Source organism: Rhineura floridana, chromosome 4, assembly GCF_030035675.1.
Source record: "Rhineura floridana isolate rRhiFlo1 chromosome 4, rRhiFlo1.hap2, whole genome shotgun sequence".
NCBI classification, from domain to species: domain Eukaryota; kingdom Metazoa; phylum Chordata; class Lepidosauria; order Squamata; family Rhineuridae; genus Rhineura; species Rhineura floridana.
In genome coordinates, this window is record NC_084483.1 from 141,937,969 (window position 1) to 141,963,761 (window position 25,793).

General features: G+C 39.2%; 1 protein-coding gene across 10 annotated transcripts in view; it reads right to left on the bottom strand.

Moving 5' to 3' along the window:
- Window positions 1-2,441: 2,441 nt before the first annotated feature.
- AKT3 (AKT serine/threonine kinase 3) overlaps window positions 2,442-25,793 on the bottom strand; it is a 289,204-nt gene continuing 265,852 nt past the window's right edge. For 6 of the 10 annotated variants that reach the window (XM_061624607.1, XM_061624614.1, XM_061624611.1 and 3 more), the window contains 2 exons: window positions 10,616-10,718; window positions 2,443-7,564 (listed from right to left, as the gene is read on the bottom strand). In XM_061624607.1, the coding sequence (XP_061480591.1) occupies window positions 7,479-7,564; window positions 10,616-10,718 (189 nt within the window). In that variant the 3' untranslated portion in view covers window positions 2,443-7,478. Of the gene's footprint in view, window positions 7,565-10,615; window positions 10,719-25,793 lie in introns of all 10 variants that reach the window. The other 4 variants (XM_061624613.1, XM_061624616.1, XM_061624615.1 and 1 more) reach the window with 3 other exon arrangements.

The window sequence follows — 25,793 nt, forward strand, 5'->3', positions numbered from 1 at the left end:
TTTGTTCTCTGTTGTTGCTTTTTGAAATTGTTATATTTGTGCCTTTTATTGATTTATATTGTCGAGTTTTGTGATTATGTTGCATGCCACTATAGCTACTCTTAGTAAAAGAGTGGAACATAAAAAAAATACTTAGTGCAGTGTCCATAAGACTATGGTCTGAAGGGCCCATGGTGAATCAACCTTGCTGAACATAAATAGCTCTAGGTTTGGTCAATGCCTAGAAGAGAGAACTTTCGGCAACCCTATGTATGCCAATTTGAATTCTGTTGAAAAAAGGCATAATATAAACATAATAAAAATATAAATAAATGAGAATGCAAACAGTGTTTTTTTGAGGTTGAAGAATCATTTGTGAACATTAAAATGCTTGTTATTAAAATATTGAAATATTTTATTATTAGTGTCTAATTTTTCACGTTTCCTTTTCAGGTGTGCTAGGTGATGTCATACTCTCTAAAACCGAAAGCAATAATGTAAAGGAGCCTAAAATGCTTTACAATAGTCCATGAAGTAATTCGGGGGGGGGGGAATGACACTGAGAAATAACCTGCACTTTTAAGACTGGTCATTTTACACCTTCTGTCAAGATTGAAATTTATAGCTGTGTTGGCCATCAAATAACCTGCATTATGTGTTGCTTTACTATTGTTATGCTACAGATGCACAAATCTCAGATGTTTCAAAAATATGGATAGATTCCACAGACACTGATCTATGGAACCTTTACAAAGGCCTTAGTAAATTGGGGGGAAATCTTCAAAGAAAAGTGGCACAAAAATGTGCATAGTAGTACAACAAGGAACAGCTGTTGATTTTGAACAACCTTTTGCAAGTCAAATTTTCGCACAAAAGAACACAAGATTTTTTTTGTCACTGCTCAACTTCACCTTGCAAGTCCTTAATTTAATGTTACAATTTTCATTTTTGCCAAGAGCAGACAACTGACCAACAAAATGGCAAATTTATCTCCCATCTGAAGTCTGGCAAGATGATAGCACTCCACTCAAATATCATGGAAACCATTTGGTGGGCTTTACAAGACTAGGACAGTTGACACAATGAGAGAGACTGGCACCATTCAACTATGTGATGAGGTAGTTTTTGCTAAATTAATATGGTTATATGTAATGTATTATGAAAAGAATGGATGAAATGTACACAAAAAGGAGACCTGGCTAAAATGGACAGTAATCAGATCACACAAGTATAGGACAGAAATACTAAAGACCCACAGGATTTATTATGTTCCTTCTAATGCCTTAATTTACTACAGATTTCTCTATTTTAAAATAAATATTAGTCTTATACTAATTGGTTGTTCCTGGTGATTCTGTTGGTGGGGGAGGGGAGGCTTATTATTTTATGGCATTTGTATTTTGTATTTTTTTGTTTTTAATTATTGTATATCTGAATCTGTTGTAAGACATCTTGATTCTTTTTTAAGGAAGAAGTGTCTTAAGAAATTTAATACACTAAACATAAGTACAGCACCTTTATTTTTGTTTCTCAATATTTTAGTAAATTGAAGATCTGTATATTGTGTCATTTATCTATGTTACTGTGTGTATAGAAATATAACCCATGTTATATTAAAATAGTACATAAATATAAATAAACCTTGTTTTACTTGAAATGTATTCTGATGATCAGAAATGATTTGACATCACAAACTAGGAAAATGACACCATATGAATTCTCAGGATAAGAAAGCAGAACCAAAAGTTTAGTTTTTATGTAGTTGCCATACTGAAATCTATGCATTTCCCAAGAGGGTTCCACTTCTTAAACCAGACATATAACTGTTCTCTATAATCTTGGAAAAGCACACATTGTCAGCATTTTCAGGACTTTTTACAGTAATTTCATTTGTCATGTGTTGTTCTTGGTCTGGTCTTTTATGTTCTTCCTAACCTTACTTCTTCATTCTTCTCTCAAACTCCCATCCATAACGTTTGTTGTTCATCCTAGGATCTTTCATTTTTAACTTTCTCTGCCCTTTTACACCTTAAGTGTTTTCCTAAAATAAACTTACATATTTTTTTTGTTAAAAAAAACCCCACCTGTCTGTTTCTTAACAGTCTTCTACGTTGCCTCTCTATCTTCCTCTTCAGCAAGCCTATCTACAAACTTTCTTGTAAACTGTGCAGCTTGTCTTCGTGCACCCTTCTTTCTGACTCCTTTATTCCTTTCTCCCACATTTTCTGAACTGTGGACCCTCTGGATGGCGAGTATCTTGCACATCATTAGGACTTTGTATATGTTTTCAGTTATGGAATGTTCAGCTCTGTTTGAAATCTCCATATAGGAAGGCAGCAAGTTATAGTAATTTTCAAATAAATGTATAACAATTGAAATTAGCTAACAATTCACATAGCATTATCTATTACTATCACATGATGAGAGAATGCACAGTCATCACAATAAAATTTTAAAGTTGCTTTTAGATGGGCTGCATATTATGATCTATACTTTTCTCAAGTATACCATAGCACTCAAGATATCTGCAGTAATTTGCAATTGCAGAGATATTGCTTTATTTTTTACCATTTTCATAGAATAAAATTGCTTTTATCCTAAAAGTCATAGATAAAACTAAAAACTCCTTTGTTGCAACCTTTATACATGTTTGCACCTCAAAACAAAAGCAACAACAATACATAAGTCGCAGATTGCCATAGTGCTTTATTTAAGCTGTCTGTACGAAGGAAAATAATGTGCATCCCTATCATATACGTGTAAAAATACTAAGGATGTACAGTGTACAAAAACAGTTGTAGTTTCACATCCTTGTGGGTCATACACTTAAGGAAATAAAACAGTTTAAGTATGACCAACAGTAATACGGTTCCTTAGATTTGTAGTTGTGTCTGCTTCAAGTCCTTAACCATATAACTAGATCTGTCATGGGTCTAATGAAAGAACTAGCAAGGTCAAGAAATTTCAGAAACTCTACAGCTACAGGGAGGTAATTTAATTACCACTTTAGAGTTTGTTATTTATTTCATGCTTGCCTGTGATGCATTATACCAGGACCCAAATAAGGAAATTCTACTGTAGACAGTACAAACAGTAGCAGCAAAGTGTGTACACTGAGGTGTAATAAAGATACCCTGCAGTTAGTAAGGAAAAACCTTACATTTGTTTTCTAGGAGAAGCGCATGGCCTGTGCAAGAACTGCCAGCTTCAAACAAAGAAAGTTGGAAAATGTATCAAACAATACTGAAATAGATGCTCTGTAGTTAGCAGAAATGTGCTGGAAGAATCATTAGTGTGGAAAGCAAAGTTGTGTGCAAAACTGCCAAAATATAAACAGAAATGACCTATTTCCTCAAAGACGGCTGCAGTACAAGAGGACACACATTATGTCTTGGAAGCCAGTACAAGCTGGAATCAACAAGTCTGAAATGTACTGTTTTTTAAAACTCCCGTCAAGGTCTAGCGAAACTCAGAGGAAGCTATGAGGAAGCAGAAGGGAAGTGTCAAGAGTATGTTTCAGCTGCTGCTTTGATTAATTTCTATATTTCTATGAATATGAATTGGAGATTCCTAACTCTCAACTCCAAAGGGTCATTCCAAGTATGGGCATGAACTCAAGTATATATATTTTTTCATTTAATGTAACATAAAGACAGAAGTCTGAGGCAAATGCTGGGAGCAAGATAAGGAAATTCTACGGCAGCCCATATGAACAGTAGCAGCAAAGTGTGTAACAGAGAGACCCTGCAGTTAGTAAGGAAAAACCGTACATTTGCACCCCAAGAGAAGTGGTGGAAAGCTCAATTCATGAGGGCCTTTCACGCATACAATGTTGGATACAACCCAGTAACAATGACATGAGTTGATGTGTGACAATTTTAAATAGTTAAAGTATTTTTGACATTTTGGGAGCCTTCCTGAACTGACAAAGATATTCTGAACACAACTTTAATTTTGAATTTGAAGTGTTAAAACTTATGTCCTCTATAGTCTGGGAACATAGTTATTCTGCGGGCAAATTCATAAAAGAGAAATATAAAGGTGATACAGTAGGGCCCCACTCATACGGCGGGTTACGTTCCGGACCCCTGCTGAAAAGCAGAACTCATTGAATAGAATGGGGTGCAATGCCCGAAAACCGCCATAAAAGTGGAACAAGCGCCGTATGAGTGGGGCTTTAGTTTAACTGTGTCTAATTGAGACTGCCGCATTAGTGAAGCGCTGTAAAGCGGGGCCCTACTGTATTTGATTTGAGGAAAATAGTGAAAATTTCTATGGTAATCTCTGTCTTTTGTATTGGTATAGGAAACCATATACATTGTACCTATTTCTGCATGCAATTCCTCATCCAACTAGGCCAGTGAGTGTTCAAGCTTGCTGAGCGTGTCACCCCTAGCTGGAAAGGTATTAGCATTTATTTTTGAGTATTTTCTTAATCAACACAGTTGGCTCTAGATTTTTTTCCCCATTTTGGTAACATTATAAGAGAAAGGCTTTTCAAGTAGTGGGAAAAGAAATGGGTCACTATGCATTAATCTTAATACCCCACGCTCAAAGACATATAAACCTAAGTGCTGGGGTGGGGCTGGGCAACCATACAAGGCAAACTTCCCACCCTTTGACATCACAGAGAGTGAGACCATAGAAATTTTCTGTCTTAAACAACACCTATGTTATCTTTCTACCAGCCCAGAGAATGAAAGCTTACTGTGTTATGTTCCCAGACCAAAGTGCTAGCAATTCTGAAATCAATGAGGTATGGTTAAGGCAAATACATTAATTTTTAAAAGTTCATTAAAATGAGAGTTTTAACCATTTAGAATGCAGATTATTTTATTATATTTTTCCAAGTGTAGAATGGGACTCCATAGAATGATCCCCACCGATTGACATATTGCATGGTTTTCAAATAAATCACTGTCGGCTTCTTTAAATATTATTCTAGCACTGAGATATAACAGCTTGATATTTTTATTATACCTAAAAGGATTTTTCTATGGATTAGGAACCAGAAAAATAGCACTGCTATAAGCTGCAGTTGAGCCTAGTTAGGAAATATTTAAGCCATGGAAAGGCATACTTTTCCCAATCTATCAAGTTTGATCCATGTGCAGATCCCATGCTTATGTAATAAAGGGCACTGCATGGGGAGGGGAAATACCCCATCTTACATGAGGGGTTGTGCATGTGGTGCCCCTTATTAAATCCGGCTAGTACATATCTGATACAAAGACAGCAGGTGGTGTTAACATTTGAAAGGGCTGATCATCTGATTGGAGGCTGAAGCTACTAAGCTCTTCTCCCCAATTCCCCACACTAAAGGGCAAGTAGAGCTTCACAAATGACCACACTGCCCATCTGGCCAGCAGAGAGTTTTCTGTTTATAAGAGACTCAGGATTGGGGCCACAATGAATATTATCATGTGGTCCCATTTGGTATAATAGGACACTGGTCTTAAACTTAAAAATTCTAGCCACTGATTCACTCTCATTGCTCCTTAGTACTTCAGCATCACCACCTCTAACACCAAGTGTAGATGTAGTTTTATTCTGTATTCCATCCACTCAAGAGGTGACCTACTAACCATGACCTACTATGATGCAGAGATACAATAAAATCTGCTTTGCTTATGGAAAATGTGTTTGTCTTAGCTGCCTTAATAAGATGCCTACATGCCTCTTGATAGCCCCAGCACGTTCCACTGCCTGCAGTGGTTTATATGCTAGGGTATCTAAATTTTCAGCATCAAGAGGCTAAAACATCTGCATGTAAATATTATTTTCTTCTCAAAAGTATTGTACACATTCATACACAGCATCAGTAATACTAAGCTAAATCACAGTTTGTTACAGGTGAAAAAATAATGAATCCAAGGTATTTCAATGATCCCATGAAGTAGCATTGTGTGATGTCAGTACTGTTGCACTGTTATTACATTTACTGGCTCATTCAGAAAATCCCAACTCCCAGAACCAAAGGCTGTATAAGAGATTGCCTTCCCTCACCATGTTTACTTTTTAAAAATCATAAAATAAAGAATTCAAATATTCCGTTAATTCAGTTCACTAACAATGTTATATCTGTTGGGGCCAGTGATCAAACACCACTTTAGAATGGCTGTTCCCACCAATGTAATATATTATATTGTTTGAAACATTATAGTAAAGTGTTTTTGTTGTAATCGCTGTAAACTTAGCATCGCTAAAAAGTTCAAGTGACTATCAGAGTCCTATACTATATTGAGTAGAGAGTGCACTCGCCTGGATGCATGGCTTTGGGATTTTCTCTTGACAATAATGAAATGTTTCTCCTGTGGAAACCTGATAAAAAGTACAGGGTACACTTTCAGAGTCTTGTTAACATTTTTCACATGGGAAAAAGTGCATTATTTTGTTCAGCTTGTACAGTCCTTCCATACATTACAAAATAAATGGTAAGCCTCTTCTAGGATATAGCAGCATTTGCAAACATGACACATACAATCGTCACTAAAAATAAATACTATTGAAATGTAACAAAAATATTCCGTTAAAACACCTGAAGAAAAAAGCTAATTCACAAACTCAAAGTGAAAACATGTGAGGCAAACTCCTGTTTACCTTTGTGTACAAATTTTGGTGAAAAGTGATGTTATGCTTGTCTACATTCTTCAGCCTCCAAAGGTGATGTATATCAACAAAGAAAAAGAAAAGCATGAGAGAGATGCAAATCATAAGACCTTTAAACAACTTCAGTTGCTGCTTTTATGCCTTAAGTTCTTGCATTTTAAAAGTTCAGTTCTCCATAATTGCACATGAATCTGGAAGTGGTGGCTAGATGATCCCAGCCTTTCTGCTTCTTGTGTAGAATCCAACAGTAATTAAAAACAATATATATATATTTATATATATATATTTATATATATTAACAGTTATAAGTCGTCTTCCTGAATGTTTTCATCCAAATGTTAACGACATGTCTGATTCAAGTGATGATATGCCTACCAAAAGCTTTGTATATATACACCACCGTCTACTTTTCCTTGTTCTGTCCAGCTCAAAGAGATGTGAGAATTCATAAACCATTATATATATATATATATATATATATATATTTACTAGAATTTGATTTGTCTTCTAGAAGGTGAGGAATGCATCTCAGATCAACATGTTCTTTAGCCTCTGCTCTGAGAAGACAAAAGAATGATAACCAGCTGTGCACAAAATGCACCACTGAGAATTTGTCATCTAACACCACAACATTTGTGGATAGCTTCTTACTGTTACTTTCTTGCTGAGTTAGTGGACAGCAGTAACAGCAGGGGACCTTAGACCAATATAAAATGTCATGCAAATAAATCAAAGAGGTTGATTGGTCAAGAAGGGAACTTGTTCAATTTGGAATGATCTCTGAAAGTGCTCTGCTATCCTAAATAATAGCAAATACTGGTGGTGATGTCAGGAATCATTTTCAGTGATAAATCTAATATGATCGTGAAGCAGCAGAACAAAACAACAAGCTATTCCCGTCCGCTTGCAGAATAGGAAAACTGAGGGAAGTGTGGTCGCCTTTCATTGTCCATGCAGTCCATACCATCTTCATCATCTGTGAAAGAAAAGTTTAAAAGTAATCTCAAGAAAATGATTTTCTTGTACATTTCTTATACATTTCAAAGTATATAACTTGATATACAGAATTTTGCATATATTTTAGTATAACCATATGTGCTAAAAAAAGAAAAAAGACTACTGTATTAATAAAGCTATGTATGCTGGATCTTAATATTCTTTTCAGAACAGCATACAATACTAGAACAATACTAGGAGCTAAAGGAAGATATATTTTATCTGGTTATATTAAACAAATTACAATATTACAGAAGCAATACAAGGAATTACAATCCACCACTTTGTGGATTTCAAGTTTTTCTTTCACAGGATTTTTGCACCATTCATTCTAATACTAATTTGAGTCTTCCCATACTGTAGCCAAAAGCATAAAATGCTAATTTTATAAAGTATAAAATTATATCAGTTGATAAAGGTATAAAATTATGCATGGCATAGAGAATGTGAATAGGGAAAAGTCTCCCTCCCTTCCTCATAACGTTAAAACTCGTGAACAGCCAATGAAGCTGAATGTTGGAGGGTTCAGGAGAGACAAAAGAAAGTACTTTTTCACGCAGTGCACAGTTAAAGTATGGAATTCGCTCATACAGGCGGCAGTGACAGCCACCAACCGGTATGGCTTTAAAAGAGGATTAGACAAATTCATGGGGAAGGCTATCAATGGCCACTACACATGATGGCTATGTCTGCCTCCAGTTGGAGGCAGTATGCTTCTGAATATCACTTGCTGGAAACCGCAGGAGAGGAGACTGCTCTTGTGCTCATGACTGGGCCTGGTGCCTGTGGGTGGCCAGGTTGGACCCTGGTCAAGGGCCTCTGCACATCAGATCACAGAGTGGGAGCTCCCAGGCACACACACACCCCATACAGGCAGCATGGGCTGCAATAAGACTACCTGCCCCACCTACGTCAGCGTGCATACAGCTTGCGCTGTACACACATGCCTGCCATCACCCAAGGTGACAGCAGGGGCATCCCTAACGGGTTGATGGCAGGTACGTGCACTGATGCGAGAGGTAGGTGGGGCCAGCTGGCCTATTTAAACCTCGCACTGCCTGTATCAGGAGGGGGTGTTGGGCTGTATGGTGCTGTGGGCCTGAGGCAGGCTGGTGCCTAATGGCCCAGTCACACCTGGTGACGGCCCTGATCATGACCTGTTTGCAGTCGTTCCTTGGGCATCTGGCTGGCCACTGTGAGAACAGGATGCTGGACTAGATGGGCCACAGGTCTGATCTGATAGGTTCTTGTTATATTCTTAACACAGCACTCATGCACAAAAGACAGGTAGAACAGATTCAAGCTAAGCCTGAGGTACAGATAAGTAAAAAAAAATCCTATGGGGTAGTAAATACCCTAGAAGAAACCCAGAGGGTCTGAGAGAAGGGCAAAACTGACAACTGTGGAGGAGGGATAGAATGGTGGCTGAAGGAGATTAAGGGATTTTTTAAGAAAGTACAGAAAGGACCATTTCACTGTCTGGGTAGGTTATTTCCTCATTCATGCTACGAAGCTATTTTCAAAATGTCCCCAGGTACAGAAATAAGAGCTACCCATAGAAATCAATGGAGAAAATCAACATTTTAATGATCCTTGGGTTGGGCACTAGTGTGTCAATCCTACCCCCCAATAAACCTAAAAGCTAGCAGTAAACTCTTAGTTCTTGTTTAGCGTTATTATTAGGCTGTTATTACAAATTCCAACGCAGTTCATTCTTCATATTGCAAGTTGGAAGGGGCTGTGGCTGGGAAAGAGCAGCATATGACAGCTATGAAGTTCACTGCAGGGCAGGCTTTGAGTAGTTTACAACAATCTTGAAGTGTTGTCCAATGTTATTGGAATCCTATTGCAGGTTGGGGGCTGATAAAAAACACAACAACCCTGCAATGCCATCCATTGTTTTTATCCCAGTCTTTCAGGTTGAGCTGAGAGAGTAGCACACAACAATACTGTAGTGGGGCTCCCTATTATACTCGTATTGTAGGTTGGAGGTCTGTGCTTAGAGAAAAAGCAGCTCACAGCTACTCTGTTGTTCTTTGCAGACCAGAGGTGGGACTAGGGATGGTTTGGGCTACCAGTCAAAATTCCCCCATACCTCTCAGGTTGCACCAAAGGTCAGTCTAGTTAAATTTCTCCCTCAGGCCCCCTCTAGTTCAAACCAAGCACTCAGTTGCAGTCAGAAGCCTCATATTCCATTGTCTCACATGCAGATTGACTGCACTTTCAAATGTTCAAAAACTACAGATACATATTTTGCACATGAAGCAAGGCACAAGTTAAAACAAAGCAACTTCTGTCTTTTATTATCACATTTTTTCCCCAGGCCCCTCAGCCAGAGGCTCAGGTCACACACACACGCATGCACACACGCACGCACTCCTACCAGGGATACACTCCAACATTTTGGGATGCCACTGAAGTTCATAAAACAATTGACAGGAAAACATAAAGAAAATATTATCTATTAATATTCACCAATATCTTCTGCCGATACCTTGAAAAGCTGGAAGTTATTTTAGCAAATATTCATTAGAATGCAGTATTTATTAGACCTTTAAACTAAACGAACTAAATTGTTATGTTTAACATACAGTACAAACGTTAAGAAGTTCTATCAGAATTTTTCTATGACGTTAAAAAAACAAAATGTCTAATGAAAGTCATGTTTCAAACAGATCCTCACGTTAAATACTCTGTTGCACCGCTCACCCTATTTACATTTTTGGGAGTTTCCCCTTTCACTTTTATTAGAGCTAGGATTATTAGCAACTCAGGAAACAAGTTTGGGAAGACAAAAAATGAATTCAGGTTTAATCATGGATTGCCAGTATGCCTTTAATCCTAAAATGTGAATTCTACAAGCGTTCTGTTACAAGAAAGTCATTTACAGAGATGCTGCAACCACATGTCTGAAAGATGTGATGATGATGCTTTGCTGGCACCTTTAAATTATATTTTTCATCATAAAATCTATACATCCACAATGCTATAAGGTCTCCAACAATGCTATAAACACTTCTGAGATACTTACATTTTTCAGGTGGTGTTATTGTAATAGTCTGAGCAGTAAACTCTTCATCAAAGTATCTGGTGTCTGTCTCAGATGTCACTTGAGGTTTAAAAGGAGGAATAAGCTGAAGGTGTAAGGAAGAAAAAACGTATTAATGAGAACACAACCAAGTTAAAAACAGGAGTGTATAAAAGAGTAAGTGAAGCTCTTCTGGCCCAGTAGTCAGAATGAACAGCTGGCACTACAATCATCCTGGATTGAAAGTCCACCTAGAAATCAGTTTATGGCAAGACATTAGGTCACAGCGTTTGCTATTTCAGTTTTTGAAACTCAGAAAAAACAAAACGAAAAAGCTGCTCTTCCGTTCTGTGTTTATTTTGTGATTTTATATTTGTATTTTACTATTTTTATGCACAATGTCCTGATCAGGGGCCCCTCAAAGTTCGAGGAAACCCACAGCAAAGTGTTTTCTTGTGAGCCGCCTCCTACTCTGAGGGTGTCTATAAGCCACCAGTTTAATTTCCCAGGATGTCCTGGAGTGTCTGACATAGCATCACTCAATGGCATTGTGGATAATTAAACTGGAAGCTCACACACCCAGCTGGCTGGCATGGAGGACACCATCTATCTTGTGAGAAGGAAGAAGAGAGCGAGGGAGCCAGGTGAATGCAACATCAGGGCCTACTTCAGTTGGATTGTTCCCTTCCCACCCCCATGAGCCAATAACACAATCTGTACTGGGGAAGGAAGAAAAGAGTGAGGGACGCAGGAAGTTCTTTTGTTAATTTTCACAATATAGTGTCAACACATCAACACACATGCACAAAAACCCAGAGACAATTTTTACCATGAGGACAACAGGAATGTGTGACTGTTAAGGGTGTATCTCAAGGGCTACCTCTCCCCGTATGAATGGACCCGGACCCTGTATTCGTCATCAGGCCCTTCTTCGTGTGCCCCTTCCAAGGGAGGCTCGGAGAGTGACAAGAGAACGGGCCATTTTAGTGGTGTACCCCAGCTGTGGAATGCTCATCATCATCAAATCTTTATTAACAGTCAACAGACCACAAATACAGAGCATAATAGTAGATGTTACATTAGATGTTATGAAATAAAAGACTACATAAAAGACTCTCCTCATGAAGGCATGAATGGCACCTTCTTTATCCATATTTAGGCACCAGGAAAAGACCTTCCTTTTCACTCAGGCATTTGGCCCTTGATGTGTGCTTAGGATTTTTTTAATTTGAGTTTTCAGCTTTTAGATTGTATATTTTAAAATTTGCTTTATATTGCATGTTTTAAAATCTGTTCTATATTGTAGGTTTTGAAATTCTGTTGCAAGTTGCCTAGAGACCATTGGCTATGAGGTGACTAACTAACGAAATAAATAATCTCTCTCTTAATAGGAGAATTAAGTATTATTCGTAAAATTATACAACCATAAGAGTGGCTGTATACTATAGCCAGCATGCATTTTTCACATTCCGCAATGTTAAATTGAAAATACGCCCCCATGCCATTCTGATGCTGCCCATAAGATCATTTCAAAATACAACCTTACAAACCTTCATTGCCCTGAACTCAGAAACACCTGTAGAACAACCCTCTAAATTTTCATGGCGATACATGAAACAAGTCACAGAGAATCGAGAGTTCAAAGTGTAAAAAGAGAGGGAGAACAGACCCCTTTTGGACTTTTTTTGTCGACAGTTCTCATAATTTCTTGAAATTAATTAAAAATCAGCAACGTTCACAGAGTATCTGTAATCATATTACTGACCTTGCCCCATACTCTGATCTTCATCTTCTGCAGCTTAAAAGTTAAAGAAATGTCTAGCTGACTTTTAAATAATTTAAGAAATTTACCATTACACTCTATAATAAGCCCAAGCATGCTCAGTAAGAACCAACTGTCAGTGTTCAAAAAGCCAGACTCACAGCTGCTGGGCTTGGCTAATCAGGGGGTCACACCCACACCAGACCTTTATTTTACTTTAGACCGTCATGGCTTCCCCCAAAGAATCCTGGGAAGTGTAGTTTGTGAAGGGTGCTGAGAGACTCCTATTCCCCTGACAGAGTCCCAATGGCCAGAGTGGTTTAACTGTCAGCTGCTCTGCTTTAAGCTCTATGAGGGGAACAGGGCATCTCGTAGCAACTCTCAGCATCCATCACTAACTACACTTCCCAGGATTGTTTGGGGGAAGCCATGACTGTCTAAAGTGAAATAAAGGCCTGGTGTGCATGTGTCCAGGGACACCTTTGGTTTAAACTTGGGTGGGAGACTACATGTGCCTGCTGTGGAATAAAAAGGTGGAGGAAACACTTCCCGTCCCTCCCCCTTCCCCCTCCCTGCCCCTTCCCAGGTCATTTTCACCTATCCTAAGCATGACTCCTCCCTCTTGCCCCTTCACTCCCCCATCCTTTGCCCCTCCTTCCCCCCCCTTCCAATCCCCTCTCCCTCCCTCTCCTTTACCTCCCCTTCCGCTCCCCCATGGTCAGTTTTACCTATCTTAAGCATGCAAATGAATAAACCTGCCCTCCTCCTCCCCTCCCTGCTTCCATCCCCCTCCTCCCCTCTGCCCTTCCTCTGCTCCCTCCTCCCCCCTATCCCTGCCCTTCCTCCTCCCCTCCCCATCCCCTGTGGTCAGTTTCATTTATCCTAAGCATGATTGCAGGGCAGTAAATCCCATTGCATTCAATAAGCATGAAAATGATCAATCCATTCTCAGCAAACTTGCACAGGATAAGAACATAAGAACATAAGAAGAGCCTGCTGGATCAGGCCAGTGGCCCATCTAGTCCAGCATCCTGTTCTCACAGGTGCCTGGGGGAAGCCCGCAAGCAGGACCCGAGTGCAAGAACACTCTCCCCTCCTGAGGCTTCCGGCAACTGGTTTTCAGAAGCATGCTGCCTCTGACTAGGGTGGCACAGCACAGCCATCATGGCTAGTAGCCATTGATAGCCCTGTCCTCCATGAATTTGTCTAATCTTCTTTTAAAGCCATCCAAGCTGGTGGCCATTACTGCATCTTGTGGGAGCAAATTCCATAGTTTAACTATGTGCTGAGTAAAGAAGTACTTCCTTTTGTCTGTCCTGAATCTTCCAACACTCAGCTTCTTTGAATGTCCATGAGTTCTAGTATTATGAGGGAGAAAAACTTTTCTCTATCCACTTTCTCAATGCCATGCATAATTTTATACACTTCTATCATGTCTCCTCTGACCCGCCTTTTCTCTAAACTAAAAAGCCCCAAATGTTGCAACCTTTCCTCATAAGGGAGTCGCTCCATCCCCGTGATCATTCTGGTTGCCCTCTTCTGAACCTTTTCCAACTCTATAATATCCTTTTTGAGATGAGGCGACCAGAACTGTACACAGGATTCCAAATGCGGCTGCACCATTGATTTATACAACGGCATTATGATATCGGCTGTTTTATTTTCAATACCTTTCCCAATTATCCCTAGCATGGAATTTGCCTTTTTCACAGCTGCCGCACACTGGGTCGACATTTTCATCGTGCTATCCACTACAACCCCGAGGTCTCTCTCCTGGTCGGTCACCACCAGTTCAGACCCCATGAGCTTATATGTGAAATTCAGATTTTTTGCTCCAATATGCATAATTTTACACTTGTTTATATTGAATTGCATGTGCCATTTTCCCGCCCATTCACTCAGTTTGGAGAGGTCTTTCTGGAGCTCTTCGCAATCCCTTTTTGTTTTAACAACCCTGAACAATTTAGTGTCATCAGCAAACTTGGCCACTTCACTGCTCACTCCTAATTCTAGGTCATTAATGAACAAGTTGAAAAGTACAGGTCTCAATACTGATCCTTGAGGGACTCCACTTTCTACAGCCCTCCATTGGGAGAACTGTCCATTTATTCCTACTTTCTGCTTCTTAACTAATTCCTTATCCACAAGAGGACCTCTCCTCTTATTCCATGACTTCTAAGCTTCCTCAGAAGTCTTTGGTGAGGTACCTTGTCAAACGCTTTTTGAAAGTCTAAGTACACTATGTCCACTGGATCACCTCTATCAATATACCTGTTGACACTCTCAAAGAATTCTAAAAGGTTACTGAGACAGGACTTTCCCTTGCAGAAGCCGTGCTGGCTCTGCTTCAGCAAGGCTTGTTCTTCTATGTGCTTAGTTAATCTAGCTTTAATAATACTTTCTACCAGTTTTCCAGGGACAGAAGTTAAGCTAACTGGCCGGTAATTTCCGGGATCCCCCCTGGATCCCTTTTTGAAGATTGGCGTTACATTTGTTACTTTCCAGTCCTCAGGCACGGAGGAGGACCCAAGGGACAAGTTACATATTGTAGTTAGCAGATCAGCAATTTCACATTTGAGTTCTTTGAGAACTCTCGGGTGGATGCCATCCGGGCCCAGTGATTTGTCAGTTTTTATACTGTCCATTAAGCCTAGAACTTTCTCGTTACCACTATTTGTCTCAGTTCCTCAGAATCCCTTCCTGCAAATGTTAGGTCAGGTTCAGGGATCTGCCCTATATCTTCCACTGTGAAGACAGATGCAAAGAATTCATTTAGCTTCTCTGCAATCTCCTTATCGTTCTTTAGTACACCTTTGACTCCCTTAATCCAAGGGTCCAATCGCCTCCCTAGATGGTCTCCTGCTTTGAAAGTATTCATAGAATTTTCTGTTGTTGGTTTTTATGTTCTTAGCAATGTGCTCCTCAAATTCTTTTTTAGCATCCCTTATTGTCTTCTTGCATTTCTTTTGCCAGAGTTTGTGTTCCTTTTTATTTTCTTCATTCGGACAAGACTTCCATTTTCTGAAGGAAGACTTTTTGCCTCTGAGAGCTTCCTTGACTTTGCTCGTTAACCATGCTGGCATCTTCTTGGCCCTGATGGTACCTTTTCTGTTCTGCGGTATGCACTCCAGTTGAGCTTCTAATGTTTTTAAACAACTTCCAAGCATTTTCGAGTGATGTGACCCTCCGGACTTTGTTTTTCAGCTTTCTTTTTACCAATCCCCTCATTTTTGTGAAGTTTCCTCTTTTGAAGTCAAATGTGACCATGTTGGATTTTCTTGGCAATTGGCCATTTACATGTATGTTTAATTTAACAGCACTATGGTCACTGCTCCCAATCGGTTCAACAACACTTACATCTTGCACCAGGTCCCGGTCCGCACTGAGGATTAAGTCCAGGGTTGCCGTCCCTCTGGTCGGTTCCATGACCAACTGGTCTAGGGCATAGTCATTTAGAATATCTAGAAATTTTGCTTTTTCGTCGTGACTGGAACACATATGCGGCTAGTCTATGTCCGGGTAGTTGAAGTCACCCATTACTACCACATTTCCTAGTTTGGATGCTTCCTCAATTTCATATCTCATCTCCAGGTCTCCCTGAGCATTTTGATCAGGGGGATGACAGATCGTTCGCAGTATTAAATCCCTCCTGGGGCATGGTATCACCACCCACAACGATTCTGTGGAGGAGTCCGCCTCTTTTAGGGTTTCGAGCTTGCTGGATTCAATGCCTTCTTTCACGTATAGAGTGACACCGCCACCAATACGTCCTTCCGATATAGTTTATATCTAGGGATAACCGTATCCCACTGGTTGTCTCCGTTATGCTCACTATATCAATGCTCTCCTCTAAGACCAAGCACTCCAGTTCTCCCATCTTGGTTCGGAGGCTCCTAGCATTAGCATACAGATACTTGTAAGCAGTGTCTCTCTTCAAGTGTTTTTGGCACTTTTGGTTTGGCCTGTGGTGATTTTGCCCTTCTGAATTGATATCCTGTGCCCCTGCTCTCACAATGCTTACTTCTAGGCCTACCCCTTTTAAAATTTCATCATTTCTTTGGTCTTTATCCCAGGGGGGAGGTTTATTCCAAACTGGACCTTCCTCAGCTCCTGTCAGGTTTTCCCCCTCAGTCAGTTTAAAAGCTGCTCTGCCACCTTTTTAATTTTAAGTGCCAGCAGTCTGGTTCCATTCTGGTTGAAGTGGAGCCCGTCCCTTTTGCACAGGCCCGGCTTGTCCCAAAATAAATAGATGCCCGATTTCTCTGCTTTTTAAAGTTTGATAGAAATATCTGGTGGCTATAGGTACATTCTTAAACAGCAAGGGTTTTTTGCCTGTTAGTGAATATAGATAGTGCTCATGACCAATCTATAAATAACTAAGTGCTTTAATTCTGTTAAGCTCACTTTTAGGACTTGAATTTTAAAAGAATTCAGATGTCATGCCAAAATAATATATAATGCTCAGAAGCATTTTCATAGTAATATTGTTCCAATTTGTTGATTTGTAATTTATATCCATGATAAACATGCAACTATATCAAGACCAACTCCAGATCCACATTTGATATTGTATGCACAGAATTTCATTCAACTTATAGAGAAAATAGAACATAATTTCTACCCCAACTCCAAAATAGCTATGGCTTATACATTTAGGCTATGAAGTATCAGAATACCTTTAACCTGTCTTTCACTCTTTTAAAGGGATCCTGATTGATTGGAATTCTTATCCCACTTTCTCTGGACATGGGATTCTAGTATCCTGGGAGTAAGACTCATTGAACCCAATGGGACTTACTTTTGAGGAAATATGTAAAGGATTGTGCTTTTAAAGAAATTTTATTATGGTTAATTAAAGAGTAGAATCAAAGCTAGAAAAACAGCTTTTTTATTTAACATTTATCATTAGCTTTTCCAGCATGCCTACCATTCCTCAATCCATGTCACTCACTTCAGTTCGGTGTGAATATTTTTTGTAGAGTTAGAATATGCTTATAGTGTAAAAAGTGCTGTACTGGGTTAGTTCTAAAGAGAATTCAAATCTTTATTCCACATTTATCAAAAACGCATCATGTGTGAAGTTAATAGCATCCAAATTTTAGGGATGTTGGGGGAGTCGTGCATTCTACTAAGAGGGTGTGCTGTTTCACTCGCATAATGGATTTTGATCCACTAACTTAAACAATTATCTTCCTCTTCCCAATTCTGCCCTCTGCCCTCCCTGAAAATCTGTTCCAGAAGGTTGGGGGCCCTCCACAACAGTGTGGAAAGTGGCATGGGGAACTGCAGGGGGAAGGGAGAATAGAGAAAATCCCATCCCATCTTGCATTAGCAGAGGCTACTGGAACATGACATTATGCAAACAGAATGGAAGCACTGGATTTCAGCCACTGTACCTAAACCGTGGTATTATTCATTACTATTAGTGGCAGCATGTTAATGCAAGTTTGAAGTGCCCACTCCTTTAATGAAAGGTAGACACACAAGGAATCTCCCCCCTCCCATGCTGCTCCGGCTGCATTTTACAGGTGGGAACTTTGCACTCATAAAAAGTAATGGATAGGTATCTCAACCAATCTCTCTATGGCTATCAAACTTTTATTTAACCCCATCTTGACTGACAACTTGCTGCACTTATAAGAAGCATTTATTAGTTCCAGATTGTATGTAAATTCCTAGTTATATCAACATACACCAAACCAACTTATAACAACAACAGAAATCCAGTGTGTCTCAATTTACTGAGTAAAATTATATTATTTTATTTGAATTTTCTAGTGGCAATAAGCGGCTTTTACATTTCACTGAGTTTTGGTATGAACAGCAGCATTAGCAGTACCAGCCTATGAATATAAACAGAGAGTAGATATATAGGGCAGCATTGGGAGGAATCCCATAAAGATACAAAAGATAGTGTTGAGGCCAGAGGCATAGAGGTATTTACAAAAGTAAAAGCTGTAAAAAACTGAGGTGGGGAGGCATGATCCATCCCCTTTTAAGCTCCATGCCATCCTGCCCTTAAGGAGGAATGGAGACCTTTAACATCCTTTCATACTCTCTCACTAGGTACACTGCAGTAAGCTCAACCATAATATATGATGAGAGTTCACACATATTTAAAACCTGAGGATAAGTGGCTCCATTGATCCCCAATGTCATATGAGTAGCTTGTGTGCAAAACCCTGAGGAATAGGTTGGAAAGATCCATCTGTGGAAGGCTTTCACATGGCCTTCCCATTCCATATAATGGCTGTGCCCTCCTGCAATGCGCTCTCTGAGACCAGTAAAGGTCAGACCAATTCATTGAATCCTATTTTTCACATGCAGAAAGGAATTCTGCCCGTTTTTCCCCCTTCTTGTTTTACCTTCCTGATAATGAAATTGGAAAGGGGAGGAATGGAAATCTCGGGGGAAAGCTGTTTAAAAAAGACCCAAATAGTCTCATGTAAAGGATTTTTTTTTTCAAACAGTAACTGAAACTGTGCTTGCACAACAGGCCTATACAGACAGCTGAAGGTTTATGCCGCATCAGGTTAATGAGCCAAACCAGACCACAGTCTCACTGAAGTGGTCTGGTCACTTCCGTTCATTTGAGCTTGGATTAAGTTCTCTCTCCAAAAAAACCAGAGGAAAATTAGTGAAAAAGCTCTCTCACTATACTACTAAATACAATTTTATAAAAGTTTCCTCATAACTCCTTTTGAAAATTATGCACGTTGTAATCCAGGCTTTAGGTAAGTTTAAATTCTACTAGCCAACAAAGTTCATTCTCTAACATTCTCCAGATGATTAATAAATCAGTCTTCAAAACTGTAGCCTTAATCTATAAAATAATTCACTGGAGATGACACAGAGGTAGCTATCAAAGGTTGCCAGGTCTCTGGTTTCCACCTGGAGATTGTTTTTTTGGGGGGGTACTCTCCACATGAGCCACCCTAATCTCCCGATTCTTAGCTTTCATTTTTTTAAAATTAAATTCCTAGGTGGTCTGGTTCAAGAAATATACACCAAAATGTCAGCTCCCTCCCAACTTCTGTTAAATGAGCTAACAGCTGGCTGCTCAAATTCCTGCCCTTTCAGGTTTTTAGCCAATAAGTGAAGTCAGGGTTGTGATTGACGAGGGATTTGTTGACCTCCACAGGCAATAGCTAGAACCCATGTCAAGTCCTGAAAACAACTTCCCTTTCCTGCTTTTCTGCACATCACAAGTTGAATAAGCTTTCAGCAGCAGAGAGAGTACTTTTTTAAGGAGATCTAGAACTGAAGATCACAGCAGGATCGTGGTAGGCATGCACAGTAAACAACTTCAGTTATGATTATAATAAAAGTGTACATGCAGGGTTTTTTTTACAATTACTTGCAAAAATATCATATTATACATTTTATCTTTCAAATAATTTTTGAACAGAATTTTTAAAAAGTGTACATGCATCTCATGATTGCATTACAATGTGTTATACCTTAATAATTATAAGGAGTCAAACAAGTTTAAATTTCCCTAGGCTAGTTGAAGAAGTTTAGTTTAGTTTATAGTTTATTTATATACCACATTTTGGCCAGAAGGCCCCCAAAGTCATGAACAACATATTAAAACAGATTACCAAAAAAAATTACATAAGAAATAACCAGTAAAAATACCATGCAACAAGAACAATGCAAATACAATGCTAGCTTATACAACACAGAGAAGGCAGTTTATCTGTCAGCTTCACAGCCTGCATTGAAAACTGTCCCATTATGAAGCTTTAATAGTATACTCACCTTTGTATGAGTAAACCTGCAATCCACATCTACTCAGAAGTAGGCTCCATTGTGTTCAATGGGACTTATTCCCAGTTAAGTTTGTATTTGATTGCAGCCTAAAGCTGCAATGCTAACCCCATGTACCAAAGAGTAAACCCCATTGAATTCAATAGGACTTACTTTTGACTAAACATGGTTAGGATTGTGCTGTAAATCAGTGGGACTTTTGAGTGAACATACCAAAGGATTGTAAATCTTTCTCTCCCCCTCCAATCCTACTTTTTAAGTAATTTGGCAGGGTTTACTTAGGTGTCATTGCTTTTATTTGGTAGGAAACTAATACAGATTTTTTTAAAAAAAAATGTTCTGCAATGACCAACTGGTTTTGACGATAAACTATTATATGTTTGTATGTACTTTTACATCTCCAGTGTGCATGTATATGGAATCATTCCAACAACCCTGTGAGGTAGGATTGCTGATTAGAAACCAAGGCAGCTCACAAAAAGAAATAAATCCATTTAAAATCCAACAACCATAAAAAGTAATAAAACAGTTGCAAAACTGCTTAAAGTGGCATGATTCTGAATTTTGGGTTGGATGAGTGAAGCTTCTTATCACTTGAGGTTGTAGACCTGTGCATGCTTTCCTGTTTGAGTAAGCCCCACTGAATGAATTGGGACTTGCTTCTGAGTAAACATATGTAGGATTGCATTATAAATATCCTTATGGGTTGTGTAAATAATAAACATCTTTGACAGTCACGCTTATAAATATGATACAGCCACAAGAGTGGCTACATGTTAAAGCCAGCATGGGTTTTTCATCTTCTGCAATGTTAAATTGAAAACACACCCATGTCATTCTGCTGCTTCCCATAAGCACATTTCAAAACAAAATCTTACAAACTTATTGTCCTGAACTCAGAAATGCTTGCTTAACAACCCTCTAAGTTTTCATGGTGATACACAAAACACTCAGAGAGAATCCAGAGTTCAAAGTCTAAAACACGAGTAAAATAATCCAGACCCGTTGTACTTTTTTCTCTCAGTGGTCTCATAATTTGTTAAAATTAATTAGAAACCACCCATGTTCATAATCAGTAAGAACCAACTGTCAGTGTTCCAAAAGCTAGACTAACAGCTGTTTGGCTTGGCAAATCAGGGGGCTACAGCCACACCAGACACTTATTCCACTTAAAACAGTCGTGGCTTCCCCAAAGAATCCTGGGAAGTGTTGTTTCTGAAGAGTGCTGCTAGTTATTAGGAGACTCCTGTTCCGCTGACAGAGCTCCAGTGGCCAGAGTGGTTGAACAGTCTTCCCAGAGAATTCGGTGGACTGTAGCTCTGTGAGGAGAATAGGAATCTACGTGGGGCTGCCCTTGAAGACGGTTCAGAAACTCCAACTAGTGCAAAACGCAGCAGCCAGACTGTTGACGAGGACCAATCGGTCCTCACATATTACACCTGTTCTGGCCTGTTTGCACTGGTTGCCGATTTGTTTCTGGGCCAGATTCAAGGTGCTGGTATTGACCTATAAAGCCTTACACGGTGTGGGTCCGCAATACCTGATGGAACGCCTCTCCCGCTATGAACCTACCCGTGCACTTCGTTCGACATCTAAGGCCCTCCTCCGAGTACCGACTCATCGAGAAGCTCGGAGGGTAATGACAAGATCTAGGGCCTTTTTGGTGGTGGCCCCCGAATTATGGAATAGTCTCCCCGAGGAGGTACGCCTGGCGCCTACGCTGTTATCCTTTCGGCGCCAGGCCAAAACCTTCCTATTCTCCCAGGCATTTTAATTAATTCATTTGTATGTATTTTAATGTTTTAATTACCTTAACATTAGGTAGTCCTATTATGTATCTGTATTTTATATCTTGCGATTCTTGTTGATTATTGTTATTATTGTATGTTGTACACCGCCCAGGGAGCCATTGGCTAAGGGCGGTTTATAAATGAAATTAAATAAAATAAATAAATAAAATAGCAACACTCAGTCCCCTTCACTACCTTTTCCAGGATTCTTTGGGGGAAGCCATGACTGTTTAAAGTGCAATAATTGTCTGGTGTGTAACGCAAGGTCTGAGTGAGTGATATCAATGAGATTTAATGGGAAACCTATTAACATAACCGTCATCCAAGTCTACGCTCCAATGGCAAACACAGAAGAGGAAGAATTGGAGAGATTTTATGCAGAAGTACAAGCAGATATTGATCACACACCAAAACAAGATGTGCTTAGGGAAGTAGGGAACAGAGAAGAACTAGAAATTGTGGGGAAATGGGGCTTAGGAGACAGAAATAAAGCAGGAGAGAGACTTATTGAATTCTGTGAAGCCAATAATTTGTTTCTTGCGAACACATTTTTTGAGCAACTGAAAAGACGACTGTACATGTGGACATCACCAAATGGTCAATATAGGAATTGAATTGATTATATAATTGGTAGCAGAAGATACAGAAGTTCCATAATTTCTGCAAAAACAAGACCAGGAGCAGACTGTGGTACAGATCATGACCTGGTAATATCAAAAATCAGAGTAACGCTAAAGAACAACAAAGCAATCATAATGCCAAAATACAATTTAAATAACATCCCAGAAGAATATAAATAAGGAACAGATTTGAGGCTTTAAACTTAGAGAACCAGAAGAACTATGGATTGAATTCAAAGACATTATCAGAGAAGAATGCAAAAGGACAATACCTCTAGTTAAAAAGAGAGAAAGACCTCAATGGATGACTGAAGAAACTCTCCAAATGGTTAAAGAGAGTAGGAAAGTAAAAGAAAAAGCAGAACCATGGCTAGAACCCTAAATGCAACAATACAGTGACTAGTACATAGGGACAAAGAGAACTATTACAATAGTTACTGTACAGAAATAGAAGAGAATAAGAAAAAAGGTAGAACAAGAGCCCTCTTCCAAAAGATTAGAGAAAATTAAAGGGAAATTTAAACGAAGAGTAGGGATGTTGAATAATCAACAAGGAAATACACTGACCGACTGAGATAAAATAAAAAGATGGAAGCAATACACTGAAGAACTCTATAAAAGAGATGCAAGGATGACAGATTTATTCACGGAGCAATGTATGATGAAGAATCAGAAATTTTAGAATGTGAGGTGGAAGCTCTTTTTAAAATACTTGGAAGAAGTAAATCACCAGGAACAGATGGCATCAGGACCGGATTTACGTACAAGTTACAGCTTAGGGCTTCACATTACAAGGGGCCTCACACTGAAAGAAAGAAATGTTTACAACATTGCCACCGGGAAATCATAAGCATCATACAAAATGAAGATAATTTTTGGTAGGTATTGAATATCATTGCTGCGGCTCACTTGCCGACAACAATAAAGAGTAAACAATTCTATAGAACGTTGTACACATGCGGCCTTTTGGATTCTTGCAGAAAAAAGCCCGTGTGTATATTTAAATTATATTATATCTAATTTATATATTATAACCTTATATTATATTGTTTAATTGTATTATGTGTTTGACAAACTCCTAAATAATGTGTACACATATAACAATGGCCCACACACTAGAAGCGTTCAATATAGATCCCAACTCCAAAGAAAGGGGATCCCAGGGAATGTAGTAATTATCAAACTATTGCCTTAATATCCCAGGCAAGTAAAGTAATGCTCAAGATTCTACAACAAAGGCTCTTTCCGTATATAGGGTGAGAAGTGACAGATGTCCAAGCTGGATTTAGAAAGGGAAGAGGTACCAGAGATCATATCGCAAACATATGTTGGATAATCGAACGGACCAAGGAATTTCAGAAGGAAATCATCCTATGCTTTATAGATTACAGCAAAGCCTCTGATTGTGTAGATCATGAAAAACTATGGAATGCTTTAAAAGAAATGGGGGTGCCACAGCATCTGATTGTCCTGATGCACATCCTTTACTCTGGACAAGAGGCTACTGTAAGGACAGAATATGGAGAAACCGATTGGTTCCCAGTTGGAAAGGGTGTGTGATAGGGGTGTATTTTATCACCCTATTTGTTTAACTATACGCAGAACATATCATGCGGAAAGTGGGATTGGACCAAGATGAAAGAGGTGTGAAAATTGAAGGGAGAAATATCAATAATTTAAGATATGCAGACAATTGTTATGTGCCTTCTAGTCGATCACGACTTATGGCGACCCTATGAATCAGCAATCTCCAATAGCATCTGTCGTGAGCCACCCTGCTCAGATCTTGTAAGTTCAGGTCTGTGGCTTCTTTTATGGAATCAATCCATCTCTTGTTTGGTCTTCCTCTTTTTCTACTTCCTTCTGTTTTTCCCAGCATTATTGCCTTTTCTAGTGAATCATGTCTTCTCACGATGTGTCCAAAGTATGATAACCTCAGTTTCATCATTTTAGCTTCTAGTGACAGTTCTGGTTCAATTTGTTCTAACACCCAATTATTTGTCTTTTTTGCAGTCCATGGTATCCGCAAAGCTCTTCTCCAACACCATATTTCAAATTAGTTGATTTTTCTCTTATCCCCTTTTTTCACTGTCCACCTTTCACATCCATACATAGAGATCAGGAATACCATGGTCTGAATGATCCTGACTTTAGTGTTCAGTGATACATCTTTGCATTTGAGGACCTTTTCTAGTTCTTTCACAGCTGCCCTCCCAGTCCAAGCCTTCTTCTGATTTCTTGACTGTTGTCTCCATTTTGGTTAAGGACTGTGCCAAGGTATCAATAATCCTTGACAAGTTCAATGTCCTCGTTGTCAACTTTAAAGTTACATAAATCTTCTGTTGTCATTACTTTAGTCTTTTTGATGTTCAGCTGTAGTCCTGCTTTTGTGCTTTCCTCTTTAACTTTCATCAGCGTTTGTTTCAAATCATTACTGGTTTTTGCTAGTAGTATGGTATCATCTGCGTATCTTAAATTATTGGTATTTCACCCTCCGATTTTCACACCTCCTTCATCTTGGTCCAGTAATGCTTTCCATATGATATGTTCTGCGTATAGATTAAATAAATAGGGTGATAAAATGCATCCCTGTCTCATACCCTTTCCGATGGGGAACCAATCAGTTTCTCCATATTCTGTCCTTACAGTAGCCTCTTGTGCAGAGTATAGGCTGTGCATCAGGACAATCAGATGCTGTGGCACCCCCATTTCTTTTAAACCATTCCATAGTTTTTCATGATCTACACAGTCAAAGGCTTTCTGTAATCTATAAAGCACATGGTGATTTTCTTCTGAAATTCCATGGTCTGTTTCATTATCCAACGTATGTTTGTGATGTGAACTCTGGTGCCTCTTCCCTTTCTAAATCCAGCTTGGACGTCTGGCATTTCTCACTCCACATACGGTAAGAGCCTTTGTTGTAGAATCTTGAGCATTACTTTACTTGCATGGGGTATTAAGGCAATCATTTGATAATTACTGCATTCCCTGGGATCCCCTTTCTTTGGAATTGGGATGTATATGGAACGCTTCCAGTCTGTGGGCCATTGTTTAGTTTTCCATATTTCTTGACAGATTTTTGTCAAAATTTGGACAGATTCAGTCTCAGTAGCTTGTAGCAACTTCATTGGTATGCCATCTATTCCTGGTGATTTGTTTCTTCCAAGTATTTTAAGAGCAGCTTTCACCTCACATTCTAAAATTTCTGGTTCGTCATCATATGGTTCCTCCGTGAATAA